The sequence below is a fragment of the Falco punctatus genome (genome assembly GCF_963210335.1).
Source record: "Falco punctatus genome assembly, chromosome: 10".
NCBI lineage: Eukaryota > Metazoa > Chordata > Aves > Falconiformes > Falconidae > Falco > Falco punctatus.
The window spans coordinates 32799485-32817055 of record NC_137590.1 but is presented as its reverse complement, the minus strand read 5'-3'; the positions used below and the strand labels follow the sequence as shown (position 1 = coordinate 32817055).

Sequence of the window (17571 nt, the reverse complement as noted above, 5' to 3'; positions counted from 1 at the left end):
CTTGCTACTTCTTGACTACCACTGAATTACATTTGCTTAGGGAAAAAGTTAATTGAGAAATGAAGAAAAATAAATTGTTTTTGAAAATAAGAAACTCACCATTTCATGTTTCTCACAGTCCTATTCATGTCCTTTCTTCTTTTACATTATACATGGTGTGTAGGATGGAGAATTCAGTACAGCTGTGGCTATGACTTCATCCAGGCTGCAGTGAAAGTACATCGCATCTCATAAAGAAATAAGTATATAATGTATTTCCATGCATGTTCTTTAATGTCCACTGGCTTTTAATGAGTTCTGCAACATAATATACTTTTCCATGAACAAGCTTATAAAGCATGCCAGCATCTTGCATGTGTCATATTATAATGAGATTCTTTTTCACAGTCTGCGTTGCTGAAAATCCTTGCTTGGTTTTTGGGTTGACTCATAACACTGTTCATTTAAAGTGGTGTCGATATGAGAGTAATACAGATTTAAGTGTAGTACTCCTAGAGTCATGAGTGTAATAAAGAATGCGTCACTCAGTGTTGTACAAAATTATAGTCAACATCATTTGTCTTACAGAAATAGAGGTGTTTTCACAAAATAAATGCCAAAACAACTGCATTCATACCAAGTTACAATTAAAAAAAAAAAAACACAAACGTGCTCTATTAAAAAGAACAAAGACAATCTCCAGTTTTCACAGAGTAAACACAGGCTTGCTATTTTCAGTATACTGTCCTAACTATGGATGGGAAAGAAATGACCTCTTTCTATTGTACATGGCACCAGAAGCAAAACTGTACAATACACCATCTGTGAAAGCATGGTTTACATAATAACCATTAACACACGAAGTCATTAGTCTCTATGTTCTACAGCACTGTAAACATAATGAAATTAGCTTATGTTTTTAAACGCAGCAATTTTACGCATGCAGCAAGCTAAAGACTATGCAAGTGCTTACTACCAACAGTACATTGTTGGCTAACAACAATGCACCGCCCACACAATGCAAAATGAAAAACGAAACAAAACCAAGACGTGAGGCACTCTGAACTGTAAGCAGTTACACTACACTGCGGCTTTTGGCGTAACTGGGTAATGTGAGGCCTGATGCTCCTATCAGGGAGTACATTGTTGGAAATCAACAATGATGCTGTTTGGGTTGGTCCTACTTATTTGCAGGAAAATGTACCTGTGTTACAGCTAGCATAGGCTGTAGGAGTGACTGGGCTAACAGGGAATGGGAGGAGCACTGACACTGAAGAACCTGGTAAGAATATTACATTACATATTGAACAGAGTACATGTTACAGAGGATTTCCTATCTGTATGATAAATGTCTGAGTTAGTAAATTTTGGCATATTTGAGAAAAGAAATCCAATTTCAAACATCCATATATTACAGGATCACAGAATAGCTGAGATTGGAAGGGACCTCTGGAGGTCATCTGGTCCTACCCTGCCTGCTCAAGCAAGCACCACTGTGCCAGCAGCTCAGGATTGTGTCCAGGCATTACTTGCATTGCTAGGCCTAATGTCAAACCCAGGAAAAATCTGATCTACATGGGTAGAACTAAGACAATCTTGTACCCTAAATTTAAGTTGTCCTTTGGGGCTACAAGAAAGAAATAGTATAATTTCCTCTGAGCAGTTTTTGTAAAAACCCTCTAGGTTTTGATGGAATACCTGGGACTTAATTTTCAAATACTAATCAAGACTGAAAGCAAAAGTCCCAGTGGTTTCTAATGGTAAAGTACTTCAAAAGAAAACAAAAGTCTGATAATCCTTCTCATAAAACATCTCACACAATTACAATTGCCTAATAGGTCTCGTGCCACATTTGTTCAGAGTCTGAATGAACTTCATGATTCATTATATTGTCTATAAACTGATGTGCAATCAAAACGGTACAAAGCTACTTGTAAATGCATCTCAAGTCACTGGATTTTTGAAGGGTTCAATTTCACTTTGTAATGCATGCCCCAGATTAGTAAATTACTTTGTCTTAATTATTTAGGAGTGTGGTTATGATCTTTTTCTCTCAGTATAGTAGCACGATCTTCTGCCTTGCTGAAAAGTAGCATAATGGATTTTTAATGGTCTTAATAAATTGTTTGCTTAGAAGCTGGCATATATGGCTGCTAAGGCATTGAAGGGTAATGTCAGATAATCAAAAACGAATCTCAGAGAGTCTATGGAGAATCAGCTACAGAATTAGGACAAGTGCTTGAAACACAGGTCCATCAGAGTGAAAAAATATGAGGAGATATTACTATTCCCTTACAGTGATGCCGAGCAGGAAAAAAACAGATAAATCTTCCACTGTTTCAATAAACTTGGTACTACAAAATGTAATACATGATGAGTAACACCTCCCAGCTGGTAACATACGCCCCACTGCAGGAACTGTACACGTGGTACCATATCTGGTAGTCATGACTGTTCAGTTCCCATCCCACCCAGCAGGAAATACGTGCACTTTTCTCCAGTTCTCTCCCACACCTAAAGACATCTCCTGCTGTCTTTAGCTTTTATCATAGAATCATTTAGGTCAGAAAAGCCCTTTAAGATCATCAAGTCCAACCATTAACCAGGACTGCCAAATCCATCACTAAACCATGTCCCTAAGCACCGTATCTACATGTTTTTTAAACACTTCATTTTTAAAGATAATATGATACTGCCCAGTAGAAAATCTCCTTTACAATTCTTATAACATTGTTAGCTTCAAGTACTCGAGCTTAAATTCTTCAGGTTAGGTGTCTGCCTCAGGATAAGTTCTTCATGAAGTCAGCCAAAATATTTCAGCTATGTACCAGTGTGTTAAGAAAAAATGTACTTAGGTCTTGATTTCTATTAAAAATTAGAATATTTGGAACCTATTCCGTAGAGATTTCCACCCCACCCTGAGAACCTTTATTAGCTCTTATAGATGTCAAAACCTATCTTGGTAACGAAATAAGAGTATTTCTTTTTTAACTTAATTTTTTTAAAAAGATCACAGAATCACAGACTGATCAGGGTTGGAAGGGACCTCTGGAGATCATCTACCAGGGGTCCTCAAACTATGGCCTGCAGGCTGGATACAGCCCCCCAGGGTCCTCAATCCAGCCCCCGGTATTTACAGACCCCCCCAGCTCCCCCCCCTGCACTGGGGGTTTGGGGGGGGGCGGGGAGGGGAACCAAGCATCCACAGATGACTGCCTGCCACTTCATCCATGCACCGGCCCCCTGCTTAAAAAGTTTGAGGACCCCTGAGCTAGTCCAACCCCCTGCTAAGGCAGGTCACCTAGGGCAGGCTGCACAGAGTCATGTCCAGGCAGGTGTTTAATGTCTCTGAGAAGGAGACCCCACAGCCTCTCTGGGCAGCCCGTTCCAGTGCTCTGTCACCCTCCAGGTAAAGGAGTTCTGCCTCATATTCAGATGGGAGCTCCTGTGTTGCAGTCTGTGCCCGTTGCCCCTTGTCCTGTCACTGGGCACCGCTGCGAAGAGCCTGGCCCCGTCCTGTCGGCACTCGCCCTGGAGAGATGTGTGTGCATCGATGAGATCCCCTCTCAGCCTTCCCTTCCCCAGGCTGGGCAGGCCCAGCTCTCCCAGCATTTCCCCATACGGGAGATGCTCCATGCCCTCATCACCTCTGCAGCCTCTGCCAGCCCCTCTCCAGCAGCTCCCTGTCCCTCTGGAACTGGGGAGCCCAGCACTGGGCACAGCACCCCAGATGTGGCCTCACCAGGGCAGAGCAGAGGCGGGGGGAAACACCTCCCTTGACCTGCTGGCCTCATGCACCCCAGGGTCGCACTGGCCCCTTGGCCAATATTGCCTGAAAGCTTCTGAACTATGTCTATTAATGGAACCTAAGGCTATATTACAATCAGTTAATTATTTACAGCACTAACTTCCAAACTTCATTTTTACCAAATATGAAGACATAAATGTTGATGAAGCATGTTTTAAGGTGCCTTCCAAACACAATACCTTTTATACTCCTAAATGCAGTAACTGATATTTTACGGAGTTTTACATGAGAACTACAAAATACTCAAGATAATTTAAGTGATTTGGCCAGCCACAATCACTATCAGGGGAGTAAACCCTTCAATGTTAAACTATCTTCTGATTTAACTCCGCTAGTTTCACTGGTATTCACATGATTAAAACTGGGAAAAGCATGGCCTTTGAAATCAGTGAATCAAGCCTTCATGCAGGGAAGAATCAACCTTATTTTTAAGGTAACAACAAATCAAACAGACTTGTGAGGCAGGAAGTATCATTAATCACTTACATGTTTTGCAGCATCCTTCTAAGAATGGCACAACATAGCCTCCAACCTGACCAAGAGAGAAATAAAGAGGAAAAAAACCTGATTTTTTTCAAGCATTCACTTCCATATGTCTGCACTATTAGAAATATCTGGGCAAAAAATGCAGGCACTGCAAGAATTTATAATTTCTGCCTTCTTGAGGTAAAAACGTTTTTTGTCTTTGTTAATCTTTTCATGCAAACATAAATCGTAGCTGGACTGTAAACAATGTATTGAACACTGACCTTCACACATTCAGTTTCATTAAAGGGTGGGCAGCCAACTGAGGAGGAAACCAGAAGTGGTCCTATCGGGGTGTTAGTGCATTCATATCTGATGCAGTTTGAAATCCAAACAGCGCCAGGCTGTTAAAAGTTGTAAAACAAACTTTACACGGCAAGTCAGCAAAAACAGTATTATAAGTATTTATAATACAATTCAATTGAATGTGATCTTGTCTGACTTAAAAGTAATACCTATAGCAAAATATAATTTAGATGCATGTTTAAGTTCTGTTTCAGTACAGAACTCAGAAGTCCACTAAATATATAATGTTAAGCAGTTTATAAAATAGTAAAGTTGACTATAATTCTCTGATATATCAAAATCCCTTAATCTTTGTAGACAGCTACATGATTGACTCTCCAAAAAATTAATGCTTTGTGCATGCAAAAACTATTTCTCGTATTTGGCCAAATAAAGCTGCTCTTTGCACATTTTTTATGGCAATGTGTATACAATATTTCATAATTTTTTGTGTACTTCTACGTATTTTGAAGGAGTAAGACATGTATAAATTTACCTTAAAATTGGAAACTGTACCATTGCTGAAAGTGTGGAGGCAAGACAAGTTCTTACAGCTACCACAGCAAGTTGTTAAATCTTTTGGAGGCTGATAGACTTGGTTCTGCCAAAATCAAACACATAATTCCATGACTGAGACCATCTTGCAGCTCAACACTTTACTATTATAATTGGCAATTTTTTTTCAGTTATCTGATTTTAGGGACGTTTTTTAAATAACTTCCAAAACTGCATAACTTACATTTGTAAACACTGTACATTTATGAAGCTTTTATAAAATATATTTGATCTTAATTGAATTAAATGGGGAGAACTTACAACTCTGAGAGAATCAACTAGTATTTCTACCACTTTCAAATGTAAGTCTGACAGCTTACTTCAAAAAACACTGAAATTTTGAGGTTTTACACAGTAGACAACAAGTAAGTACATAATTAGGAAAAGTAATCTATATAATATTCCCACGGTAACATATCTTTGTAAACAGACATGGTAACGTATACTTTGTAAACAGACAAGGTATCATTTGCTTATTTTATAAAGCTGTTTTCACTAAATTTAGAATTCTTCTTCTATTTATAGTTAATCTCTTCCCAATTCTTATTAATATGATGTCTGCCAGGAATTTGTACCAGTTTGTGCATAACGCAGCTGAAGTTATACAGGGATGCCAGACAGCAGCATGTTATTAGTCCAAGGTGGCAGTATACTATAATCATGAATTTGTATAAGATTTACATGCGGGAGAAAACAGGAAAGGGAGTGAGACTACTTTTATAAACTTCTATCAGAAGTACGGTAGCATATCATTAGAGGGACGTCTCAAGTTATGTTTTGTTCTTATGACTGTAATCTACTCAACAAAACCCAAAAAATGCAACTAAGACCACCAGTCACAATATACACGGCTAAAAATCTGAATTTCTTACAGCTTCACACTTCACAGCACAGTCTATTAAAGACGTGTTTATTTGGTAGTATTTAGTGGAGGGATCAATCACATTTGTACAATAAGAAGTACGGCAAATGCCATCTGCACTGTGTTCCATGATTGCCTGTCCAGGAAGCAGCACACCTCTCTCTTGAGTCAGGCAAACTTTGTCTCTCACTACAAGAAAACACAAAAATAAACAGCATGCTCAGGACAATCAGGTTGGTATCAAAACTGTTAAAAAAATGTTTCAAACAGTAAAACAGGAATCGAAAATGCTACTTTATTTCTTTAAGAATTACAGGTCAGGTTTTTAAATATGAACTGCTAATAGTAGTCTAATGCTTCACCACAATTGCCAGTTTTTTTTCAAATATAACCGTGCATGAAATCTAAATAAATATATAATATTCTATTAGCTGCACCACCAAAATGACAGTGGTGGCTTACTCAACTGCTTTCTTTTGTAAGTCTACTTCAGAATAAGAAATGTACCTGTATTTCTCCCCACTAATTATTGAGGGCATGGAGGATAATTAGCTCAGAAGTATACATCTTTGCTGTAGAAATCTAGGTGAGGACAATCCCAACTCCGTGGCCAACTGCATGCCCCACAGGAATAATTTTTTCCTGAGTTTTCCAAGACACTATTGGGCACGCTCTAAGATGAATTCTCATGGTGCTGAATGCTCCCCTTGATTTTGTAAAGCACTTACTAATGTCTACTGCCTGCTGAGTAGTCCCATAATGGATTAACCAGGACTGTTCTTTATGTGGACATTGAGTGTGTGTTTTAGTTTCTTGCTGGAGTCCTTACTCCAGCTCAGCAAAATGTGGGCTGTTTAGTCAACACCACCCAGCTTTCCCAACACTCGGCTATTTCCCTGCACAAAACTCCCGCTAGAGGAACTAACAGAATACAAGGACAGGCCATAATCAACCAAATATTTAGTGAGGGGTCCTATTTTCTTGCCTTCTCTTACACTACTTATGAATTACGTCAGTCAGTTCTTTCTTCCTCATTACCATTTTCAAACTGAACATCTGATCTATAATTTCTAATTTACCTTAGCACTTGAAAGGGTATTTCTTTGAATTAAATTCTTTTCTGACTTACCACATTTGTACTTAACACAGTTACAGATATTTTCTGTACTGTTCTGAAACTGTTCATCTATCTGAAGTTTCTGCCCCTAAGTGTATAAAAGCAGAAAAAAAAAAAAGAAGTGAAATGACAATGTTTTCTTATCTGTATGATCTTTTTCTTTTAAACACCTTCCCTTCAGGATTTGAGTAACAGCATCTCTTCCCCCTAGAAACTTATTTTGAATCCACTTTCATCACCCACAGGGATATTTAATTTAGTAACAATAACCAAATGCGATTTTTTTTTTACACTTGAAAAACAGGAATGACTTAGGACAGAAAAGACTAAGGCAGGCCAATAATGAAATGCAATGCCTTGCCTTTGTACAGAAACCTCCACGCAGTGTGGAGTCCATTCTTTCATGGAATAACTTAATAGATATAAATAGTATTACAATAGCACAGGTGTACTTTTAAATTTTGCCTTATATTGTCTATATGTATGGATATTAAGATTTTTCTCCCAGTTTCTAGTAAATTCTGATTCCTTATGCCCAAATACCTTCATCTATGAAATGAAAGTACTAACAACTACCTCGCAAAGCATTTTGAATTTCCTCTATTAAAAATGAGTACTATTTCCAGTTCCTTCCTAGGATTCCAAATTATAATTTTTTTATAATCCCACAGGAGTATTATTTTCTGGATAAAACAATGACAAGCAAGATCAAAGCATACCAAGTACTAACAGAGAACCTAACCCAGAAATGCTGATAAGCATTTTTGTAATGCAGAACAAGTCACAATGAAATACAGTTTAAAAGTTCTGTTTAGTCAGCAGTCTGAGTGCATGATATATGTTAATATATTCACTATAAAAAATAATATTAACAAAACAACGATGCTTTAAAGCATTTAGTTCTGAAACTTTAAAAAATAAATTTTATCCTCAGATGCATGAAAGTTTCATGCTACAAATATTTCAGAGCATGATACAGTCATAAAAACCTCCAGAAATATAAATGTTGTGCAGCCATTTTATTCTGTGAGTTATTTAAACTTAACTGGCTTCTTAAAAATGGATAGATCTTCTTGTAAAACAATTTAAAAAAAAAAGAAAATGACATGAAAATGACAAAAAAAAACTATTAGTAAGATACTGATAAATAGATTTGTTAATAAATTAATAAAAGAATACTGACAAAGAAAATGAATTTCATACCAGTTCGCACTGAGGTTTGGGGATTGTTTCACACGCACATTCTAAAACAAAATACAATAAAAGAAACAATAGTTTAGAAAGTTATACGCCATTTGCTTAAAACAGACCATCAAGTTCCAGATTTACAAGTCATCACTGAAGAACTTCTGCTGGTTTTTGAAATGTACCCATCTGGGGGGTCCAGAATTATGTTTCATTTCTATTCCATCCTGAAAACTAATACCAGCTTCTATGACCACCTTTACTTATCACAACAATTTACAGCTTTGTATCAACTGCAGTCCACCTGAACACGTTAAAAAAAAAAAAAAAAAAGCAGATGATTATTCAAGATGCTAACCTCCTTGCAGTGATGACAATTATTATAATCAATATAAAGTATCAGAGAATGGTTTTTAAGATGTCAGAAAGAGATGTATGATATATGGCAAATTCCTGACCTGTGAACATAACCTTTTTTTTTTTTTTTTAAAGCCATAAATAATTTACTAACTGTAGTGTGTTGACCCTGTCTGGATGCCAGGTGCCCACCAAAGCTGCTCTATCACTCTTCTCAGCTGAACAATGGAGAGAAAATGTAACACAAGGCTCGTGAGTCAAGATAAGGGCAGGGAGATCACTCACCCATTACCCTCATAGGCTAAACAGACTCGACTTGGGAAAATTAGTTTAATTTATTACCAATCAAATCAGAGTAGGATAACCAAATCTTCAACATGCATTTCTCCCCTCCCCTGCTCCCTTCTTCCCAGGCTGGGCTCAGCTCTGTTCCTAATTTTCTCTACTCCATCCCTGCCAGCAGCACAGGGAGACAGGGAATGGGGGTTATAGTCAGTCCATCACACGCTCTCTCTGCAGCATCTTCCTCCGCAGGGACAGTTCTCCACGAATTTATCCAATGTGAGTCCTTCCCACAGGCTGAGGTTCTTCACAAACTGCTCCACTGTGGGTCCCTCCCATAGGGTGCAGCCCCTCAGGCACAGCCCACTCCAGCGTGGGTCCCCACAGGGTCCCCAGCCCTGCCTGCAGCCCTGCCCCAGCCCTGGCTCTTCTCCCCACAAGGCCCTGCTGGGAGCTGCTCCAGCACAGGCTGCCCACGGGGTCACAAACTCCTTTGGGCATCCCCCTGCCCTAGTGTGGGGTCCTCCACGGGCTTCGGGTGGGGATCTGCTCCACTGTGAACATCCATGGGCCGAGGGGGACAGCCTGCCTTGCCATGGGCTTCCCCACAGGCTGCCAGCGAACCTTTCCTCCAGCGTCTGGAGCTCCTCCTGCCTCCTGCACTGTCCTGGAGGGCTGCAGGGATGTTGCTTTCACATAGTCTCACTCCTCTCTTCAGTTGCAGTTGCCCAGCTGCAGAGCACTTTTCCCCCTTCTGAAATATGCTGCCCCAGAGGTGCTACCACCATCACTGGTGGGGTTGGAGTGAGTCCCATCTTGAAGCCAGCTGGCATTGGCTCCATCAGACATCAGGGAAGCTTCTAGCAGCTTCTCACAGAAGCCACTCCTGTAGCTGCCCCCTCCCCCCCCCACCAAAAAAAAAACCAAACAACAAAACAACAACAAACCTTGCTATACAAACTCAATACACTAACTCTTACAAAATTTTCAAGATGATAGGTCACCCAGTTTGGACAGGCAAATTCTACAGTATGCTATCACTCTTATGAAGCAAAACCCCCCAAAACAGACAGATAAAAGAATTTCTGTGCCATGAGATGACTTTTTGATATAATTTGTTCATGAGCAGATCACAATGGTGTAACTGGCTGAAACCAGACTTTAACACAAAAGGCCAAAGCTGTTGTCAGTGTCTTATTGTCTAAGGCAACTAAAATGAAAATCAGTCATTTTACCACATATCCGAAAGGGACAGCACTTCTCCGGGCTCCATACCTCCACCAAAGACATGCCTAGCATACATTTGAATTCAGGACAACGATATATCTCACAAACTAAAATTAAAGAAAAGAAAGACCAATAAATACAAGGTTGTCACATTTTGACAAAGGGAAATATGAATCAAGATATAGTAAACTACTTATTTATAATAAATATATTTAGAAAACATCTTATTTAAAAAGACTAATAATCAAAATTTAGTCACTATCCATCAGGTAATAGTAGCATGGAACATGACTACTCTAAGCAAATATTTAAAACAGTTTTAAATCTCCAGAACTTGGGGCCTGAAATTACTCATTTGTCTCCATGATACAGATATTCAGATAATGCTTTAGGCACATGAAGTTTTAAAAGTAAAGATTATTTGTTCAGAACTACAGATGATAACTTGCTTGTAAGCACAAGTGCAGCTATATCTCTGATCCACCATTTTTTGGCACTGAACTTCCACACTACAAAATTTGACATGTTCTCTATTACTTAAAATACCAAAATCAAGTCAAACTTACTACACTGGTATGTAGGGCAACACCTTTCTGTAGTGTTGCCATCCACAATAAGAACTTCTCCTTCTTGACATTTGGGTATTTGATCAGAGCAAGCCCCGCATGCTGGAGAAAACAATTATTTAGATCTAAAACACAGGAAGAAATTTTACTGCTGCCTAAGAAACATGCCGATACATTTGTCAGATGCATATGAAAGAGAACAGAGATGTTCTGCACTCATTCTTTATAGTCCTTATACAAAAGGCTAATTCTCAGTGCAGCTTGCCTTTTCTTGTCCCCCTGATATAAAGAATGAATATATTGTGTACAGATCACAACAAACAGGATGTTCTCTCCCTTTCTCTTATGAAAAATTTTGCTAAATTTTCTCTCCTGCCAAGTCACCCTGTTGTTTTCAGGAATGCTCCTCTGCCCAAATTACAGGATCTTTGATCCCCCATAAAGGGCATCTCCTGTGATCCCAGTGGTATCCTCCCACCTGAACACATATGAAAACTACAATAGGTACTTTTCAATGTTTACAGTGCAAAGACTCATTTCAAAAAAGAGATAGAAGGATGCTGTGGGGACAGCAAGAAGAGTCAAACACAGCACGTCACTATCACATGATCCAAGTGATCCCCTGATTACTGTAAATAAAGAAGTGTAATTCAAATTTCCTATTAGCACTCAAATTTTTGCACATGGAAGCTAATCAAGACAACTACAGCCTTTGGTTCATAGATATCTATGTGCAAAAATAGAGTAGATTCAATTGGACCTCATTATCATGTTATTTTTATACAGAAAACACTTGTATGGTGAACATTGGAACTCCTATACTGATGCCAAAGTGCAATTTTTTTAGTGAATTAAGTCATTAAAGGCCAAACCCCAAAAGAACTGAACAAATTTGCATAATACTCTCATATGGGATATCTACCATCGAATAAGATGGGTCATAGCTGATATGATGGCACATAGGGAGCAAGAGCATACATAACTGCAGCCTTCTTTCAGATAAAATATTCATGCAGCTAGTCCATACACTGTACACGGACAGTCTCTCAAAGCCCCTCAACTCCCTCATCCATAGACTCTGCCACCACTCCTCTACACGACCCAAGAACACTACTCAATTGCCCAAAGCTGTTTGGTGAGTCTTAGTGGTGGTTGTAATTTCTTTTGTTTTGTAAATTTAATGCCCATTTTTTTTAACCACTTTCAAGCTTTGCTATATTGGGAGAGCTAAAGGAAGTACAAGAAGCCTTAATTGGCAAGATAATAGACATCATTGCATATGCAAAAATAACCAGCCAGGATACTGTACCACATATATAGGAAATGCAGCAGGTACTCTCCACCCGAGCAGCAATTAGCGTTTGATCATCTCGACAGCTTGGCATCTGCTCCATTGGTTCACATTTTGCTGGATCACATTCTGAAAAAAGTACAACAGATGTATTTCTTTATATGATGTGCAGCATTCCTCCTTTGTTATGTTATATCCTTAAGAAATGGCAGTGCAGAGCAGAGAAATACTATGATGCTTCAGAAAAACTTTTAGTTGGTATTGCAAGAGAGCAGAGACATTCTTGCCTAACTGTTAAACACAAATCTCCATCACTCTATCTGCTCACACTGAGGCACAGACCAACCCTGAGCTTTCAGATGAAAGAATTTTGTAAATGGCCATACTAACAAGGGTGTCTACACTAACTTCCTTTTTGCTTCTAAGATGATCTATTTACTTTACAAAATGTCTTTTACAGGGTAAGCATTTTTACCTTTTCAAAAGAAACCTACCACAAACATAGCTGGGACAACAGGATTCTTCACTGTAGTAAGTGACCAGTTTTTCCAAGCCATTACACTCAGGGATTAGGGGTTCACAGAGGCTCTGATTACAAACTGTTACATAAAGGGAAAGAAAAAAAACCCTTCTAAGCTATGTTATGCATTTATAAGTTGAATAGAGCAGTGGTAAGCAGTATTTGCAGTTTGATACATCAAATGTCCAAATAGCAACATGCATATGAAAACCACAACAAACTAGCAAAAAACACCTGAGGCAATATTCAGAAGTGTTTGGCATTTGCAACACTCCCCATGGAGGCAAAATTAAAGTAGAGCTGAGTCCTTGTAACAATTAAAAAGAAATACAAAAAAATCCTGTGGAAAGTTCACTGGGTTATCAATGAAAACTACTTGCAAATTCTTTTTGAAGTTGGACTTTCTAAGCTAAATAAGAATTTTTTTTAAAAAAAGCTTTTATATCCTTTTTTTACTGCTCACTTTGTAAATTAGATAAACATCTGAACTTTTTTCTCATAATTAGTTAAATAATTTATTTGTATTTGGAAATTAACAATAAATCATTAGCCTGTACAGCTGAAAAACACAATTCACATCCAAATAAGCACAGTTCTATTTCAGTCCTTACAACTTTTGTCTCCTCCCTCTACCTCTCCCCCAAAACCTACTAGATATTAAGCCAAATAGTACAAAGTTTCCAGTTTTCTACATAATCTGTAAATTCAAAGCAAAGTTATTTCCATTCACTTCAAAAATAAGGTGTGTAACAGGAAAAAAAAACACAGAGAAAAGTTATCTGCATATTCCAGGGGCAGCATACGTAATCGTTACGGAATACTTACTACAGATCTTCTGGGGACAACATGTCTGATCACCAGGAACAAGCAAGGCCACTTCTGCAAATCGCTGACAGTCTAAATTGTGGATATCTGAACAGTTGTACTCCACTGGAATAATGGTCTCACTGTCAACACATGTTTGCATACAGCATCCACTCAAAGAAGTTTTCCAGATCTCACCCACTGCATGAGGTACTCCTGAGCTGTCTGTACAAGCTAGATCAAGACAACAGAAAAGGGAAGTAATTCCTTTTTACTTCAAATTTTGACCATTATTTTCTTCCATAGTGGGTGTGGAACTACAAAGTATAAAAATCCCAGAGTTTTAAAGGCATCACTTATTCCCATCACTCCACAAAAAACTAAAAAAGGCAGTCTGAGACTGAGTTTCTGTGGAAAGCAAAACACGCAATACCCTCCGGAGGATCAGGGCCTCCACTTTGTTTTGTGTCTCCACTGCAAAGCTAGTCCACTTAAAATCCCAATCCAACCCCTTGTTTATAAAGCAGTGATATGAAAAGTTGTTACTTTTGTATTTCATACATGGCAAAACTATTATTAATTTATACTGCTTTTTGAAATCAGCTTTATAATAAACTATGTCTTTAAGTTTTGTGTTGTTAGTAGTAAGTACTGGTCCACAATTTGGTGTGCTCAGGCAGAACTGTAATGAAAATAAATATCAATGCTGTCAGAAAGAACGTAGGATATATATATGTATTATTGAAAACGTGTAAGTAACTGGCTGCATACCTTTTGAATGCCATTTAGTATCAATAGGTTGGACCCTTGGCAAAGGGCTAGGTGGAAAGGAGGCCAACAGTAACATACTTGGAATGCTAGAATGCTTAAACATAAGCAAAAGCTTCCATTTTGAAGAGCATCCTCCAGCTGGAGGTGGTGAGCAAAATTGTGTGTCACAAGGACATTTCCTGCTAGCTCACCTGTACAGTTAACGTTTACTGCATATTTAACAGTCCTCGACCAAATGACATACAGAACCCACACGTCATCAGGCCAGAACTCAACTTATTACTAATGAAGTATCTGACCATCAACTTGCAGGTAATAAAGAAGAAATCATATCCAAATATACCACATTTCTCTTCAGGAATGCAGACAGCAGTGTGAGCTCGGTGAAGGATGGTCCCTCCAGCACAGATACAGCCTTCTGTCAACACCGAGCAGGAGTCTGAGTCCAGAGAAGCAACTGCATTATTCTGACAGCTATGTGGAACCTCACAGGCAGCTATACAAGCCTGATAGGAGAAGTTTTCAGAGCAGGGGAAGGCTAGGAAGGAAATAAACAAATCACTCATTCTGAAGTTGTAATGACATGAGGCAGTACCTAAGAGAAGACAGTATTTTTCCTGTGCCTGCCAATTCAGTAGCATCTACCAACCTAAAACACTGATACAGACCGGTTAGTTACATTCTATATGACAAATTCAAACCAAGGGAAGTTGCAAGAACTTTTATTTCTCCTCTTCTTGTAGTAACATTTTCATCAGGCTTCAGTTTGCATTTTGGCAGTAGAGATATCAAAGCATCCAACAGCGTTGACACAAAGGAATTTAACCTTCCAAGAACATTTGCAAATACTACACAGACTAATATTATAGCATTCTGAATCATTCTGTATACTTTGCAGTGGCTGAAGATACTGCAGTAGTTACTAAAGGACAAAGCTTTGTTAATTATAAAAATACATATGGAAAAGCAAATTCAGCATTGTTTTACATGGAATAACAAAGAACAAGATTAATTTGTTGCTATATTTAATAGGTAGCCACATTAATTTAACTCAAAGAACAGAGCTAAATTTAACATTCTTTGTGCTACTGATGTAAATTCATTGGCACTTTATAAGTCTATGCAGGAACAGACAAAAAAGCATCTAATTTTAATTTAAATTTTGCAGTTGAAAACTTAACATGATCTTTCATTGGTTTAAAACAGTGATTAAAACTGCATAAATATGGCAAACTGAGAATGAATAGAAATGCTAACAGTGTGGTTGTGTGAACTACCAAAATATATGATCCTCATCATGTAATGGTACCTAAATCATACAGCAGCACCATCTGGAATCACAGTAATGAGACGGAGTCCAATTCACAAAGGGACTGTGCTCAAAAACAAAGAGGGTTCCAGTTTAGAGTTAAGATTAATTGGGAGAGGAGGCTGATTTTATTCAGCTCCTCACTACTAAAAATGGCCACAATGACCCACAGGAAATACCTATGAGAGCCCTGTAAATAGAGAATGTCAGGCTTTTAAAAATCAGCCTCCAGCATGGCAACACTTGGTGACCCACAAGGTTCAGGTGCGACTTTGTGTCTTTCCCAGCTAGGCACGAGCCGCCAGAGGTCACTGCGGTGTAAGAGTGATGTGTCCCTTTGTGATGGCTGGCATACCTAACTGCAGTTACAGATATATTTTGTAAGACCTTTGTTTAAACAGTTATTTGCTACTGAAGTCCATATAAACTCAAGAATAAAATAAAAAAATAATTGACTGTTTTTAAACTTTAGGGTCCATGACTATTATTTGCAAGGCATTACAACATACCTGCATGAAGCCTGTACACATGTACCAACCTTAAATCTTTTAAAAAAGACATCCTTAGGATTTCTGTGTACAATGAGTTCTACTATATTTGGGTATCACACTTCATTAGTATGGCTTTCCCTTGTCAAGCACTGAAACCTCAGACCTCCCTACGTTATTACTGAATAGGACTTTTCCTAGGTGATCACTGACAGCATAAAGAGATGCTGCAACCCAAATTTTCTATTTACTGACAACTACAGATGCCATTTGGCCTTATATTTCAGCATGTTGCTATGGGACATGTTTTCTGCCAGGACACTCTGGCTTTCAGGTTTTACTCCTTACTTTCCATCTAATCTCAAAGGTGTTTCATTTCTCTGATCCTCTCTCCAAAGACAGTTTTCTGCAGCTGCATCAAGCAGGTGCCGCCAATTCAAAGTACTACAGAACTTTCTTTCTGTGGCTTCCTCCTTTCCACAGGTAATTCTGTTCTGTTTTGGTTTTATCAGTGTGAAGTGGCTCAGAGAAATGAACACTACATTGCAAGTGAGAAGATTTGACTTCTACAGTTCATTATAAACCAGAGGCAGGCTTCTGAGCAAGGTTGCTTAACTTCCCTTTTCCATCTGTAAAATTGCTATAATGATCCTGATTTCTTTTGCATGCTGCTTAGAATTGTATAAAAAAAAATTTATTATCTCAACAATGACTTCCAGAGTAAACGAGGAGTCAAGGAGCACTGGTATTTTCAACTTACAGTAACTCTTATATTGGGCAAATTTTGTCTCTGTGAACATTAGAGGTACACATATATGCAGAATACTTACGGCAGTAATCTGAGCTCCTCCATTCTATACAAATATTAAATTTGTTGCACATTGCCACATAGGCAGCTAACGAAATGCATGGATTTCGAATGTACTCAGTGTCTCGAACCCATATATCACAGAACAGCTCAGGTGGAACCTAACAAAGAAAAAAACAAAAAAATATTACAGCTTTATAGAGACCTTGCTAGGTAGGAAAAAGATTGACATTTTTAAATATCAGCTAGAAACAGTGAAGCCAAATGGTCTTGGTTCACAGTAAAGCAAAGAGACCACCAGCCTTCACTGGTGTACAAAGAGAATCTACTACTATTTAAAAGTAAGGCTTCCTGAATGTTCACATCCTTATAGTCCTCGCTTTCACCTCTTATAAGTGCCAAGGCAAGAGGTAATATAGGTTTTCCAATAGAAGACATAATTACTTATTGTTCCTTGTTCTTCCTTACCTCTGTATTTTTGCCTATTCTTGGCCTCCTCTTCATGAAACAACAATATACAAAAGGTGAAATGGTAAATGTACTCATATGATCACAAATAAATACTTAATTTGCACACTGTGAGTTTGCTGTTTGCTTTAAGCAGTCTGTTCCACCTCCTCATCTTTCTAAGGTGGAACTCCCTGTCTCTAGAGCTTTTTAGAATGCAATCTCTTAGATTACCTATTGCAATTTGGAACCGGTTAAATTACTGAACACAAGGATTAATTAAATACTAAAACTATTTTATTTTACTTTGCTCTACATCATACTGATACAACTGAATTAGCTGGGACTGGTTTGTTAATTCGATGGTATTGTCAAAACTAACAGA

At 38.3% G+C, this 17571-nt stretch overlaps 1 protein-coding gene across 3 annotated transcripts in view; it reads right to left on the bottom strand.

The window, feature by feature from the left end:
• The window catches only part of OTOG (otogelin), a 98021-nt gene that overhangs the window by 6321 nt on the left and 74129 nt on the right, over nt 1-17571 (bottom strand). For 2 of the 3 annotated variants that reach the window (XM_080405466.1, XM_080405465.1), the window contains 13 exons: nt 16762-16900; nt 14478-14672; nt 13385-13597; nt 12534-12638; nt 12058-12168; nt 10749-10850; nt 10191-10289; nt 8335-8375; nt 7144-7219; nt 6025-6203; nt 5094-5198; nt 4537-4656; nt 4274-4319 (listed from right to left, as the gene is read on the bottom strand). In XM_080405466.1, the coding sequence (XP_080261592.1) occupies nt 4274-4319; nt 4537-4656; nt 5094-5198; nt 6025-6203; nt 7144-7219; nt 8335-8375; nt 10191-10289; nt 10749-10850; nt 12058-12168; nt 12534-12638; nt 13385-13597; nt 14478-14672; nt 16762-16900 (1531 nt within the window). Of the gene's footprint in view, nt 1-99; nt 4657-5093; nt 5199-6024; nt 6204-7143; nt 7220-8334; nt 8376-10190; nt 10290-10748; nt 10851-12057; nt 12169-12533; nt 12639-13384; nt 13598-14477; nt 14673-16761; nt 16901-17571 lie in introns of all 3 variants that reach the window. The other variant, XR_013930883.1, reaches the window with a different exon arrangement.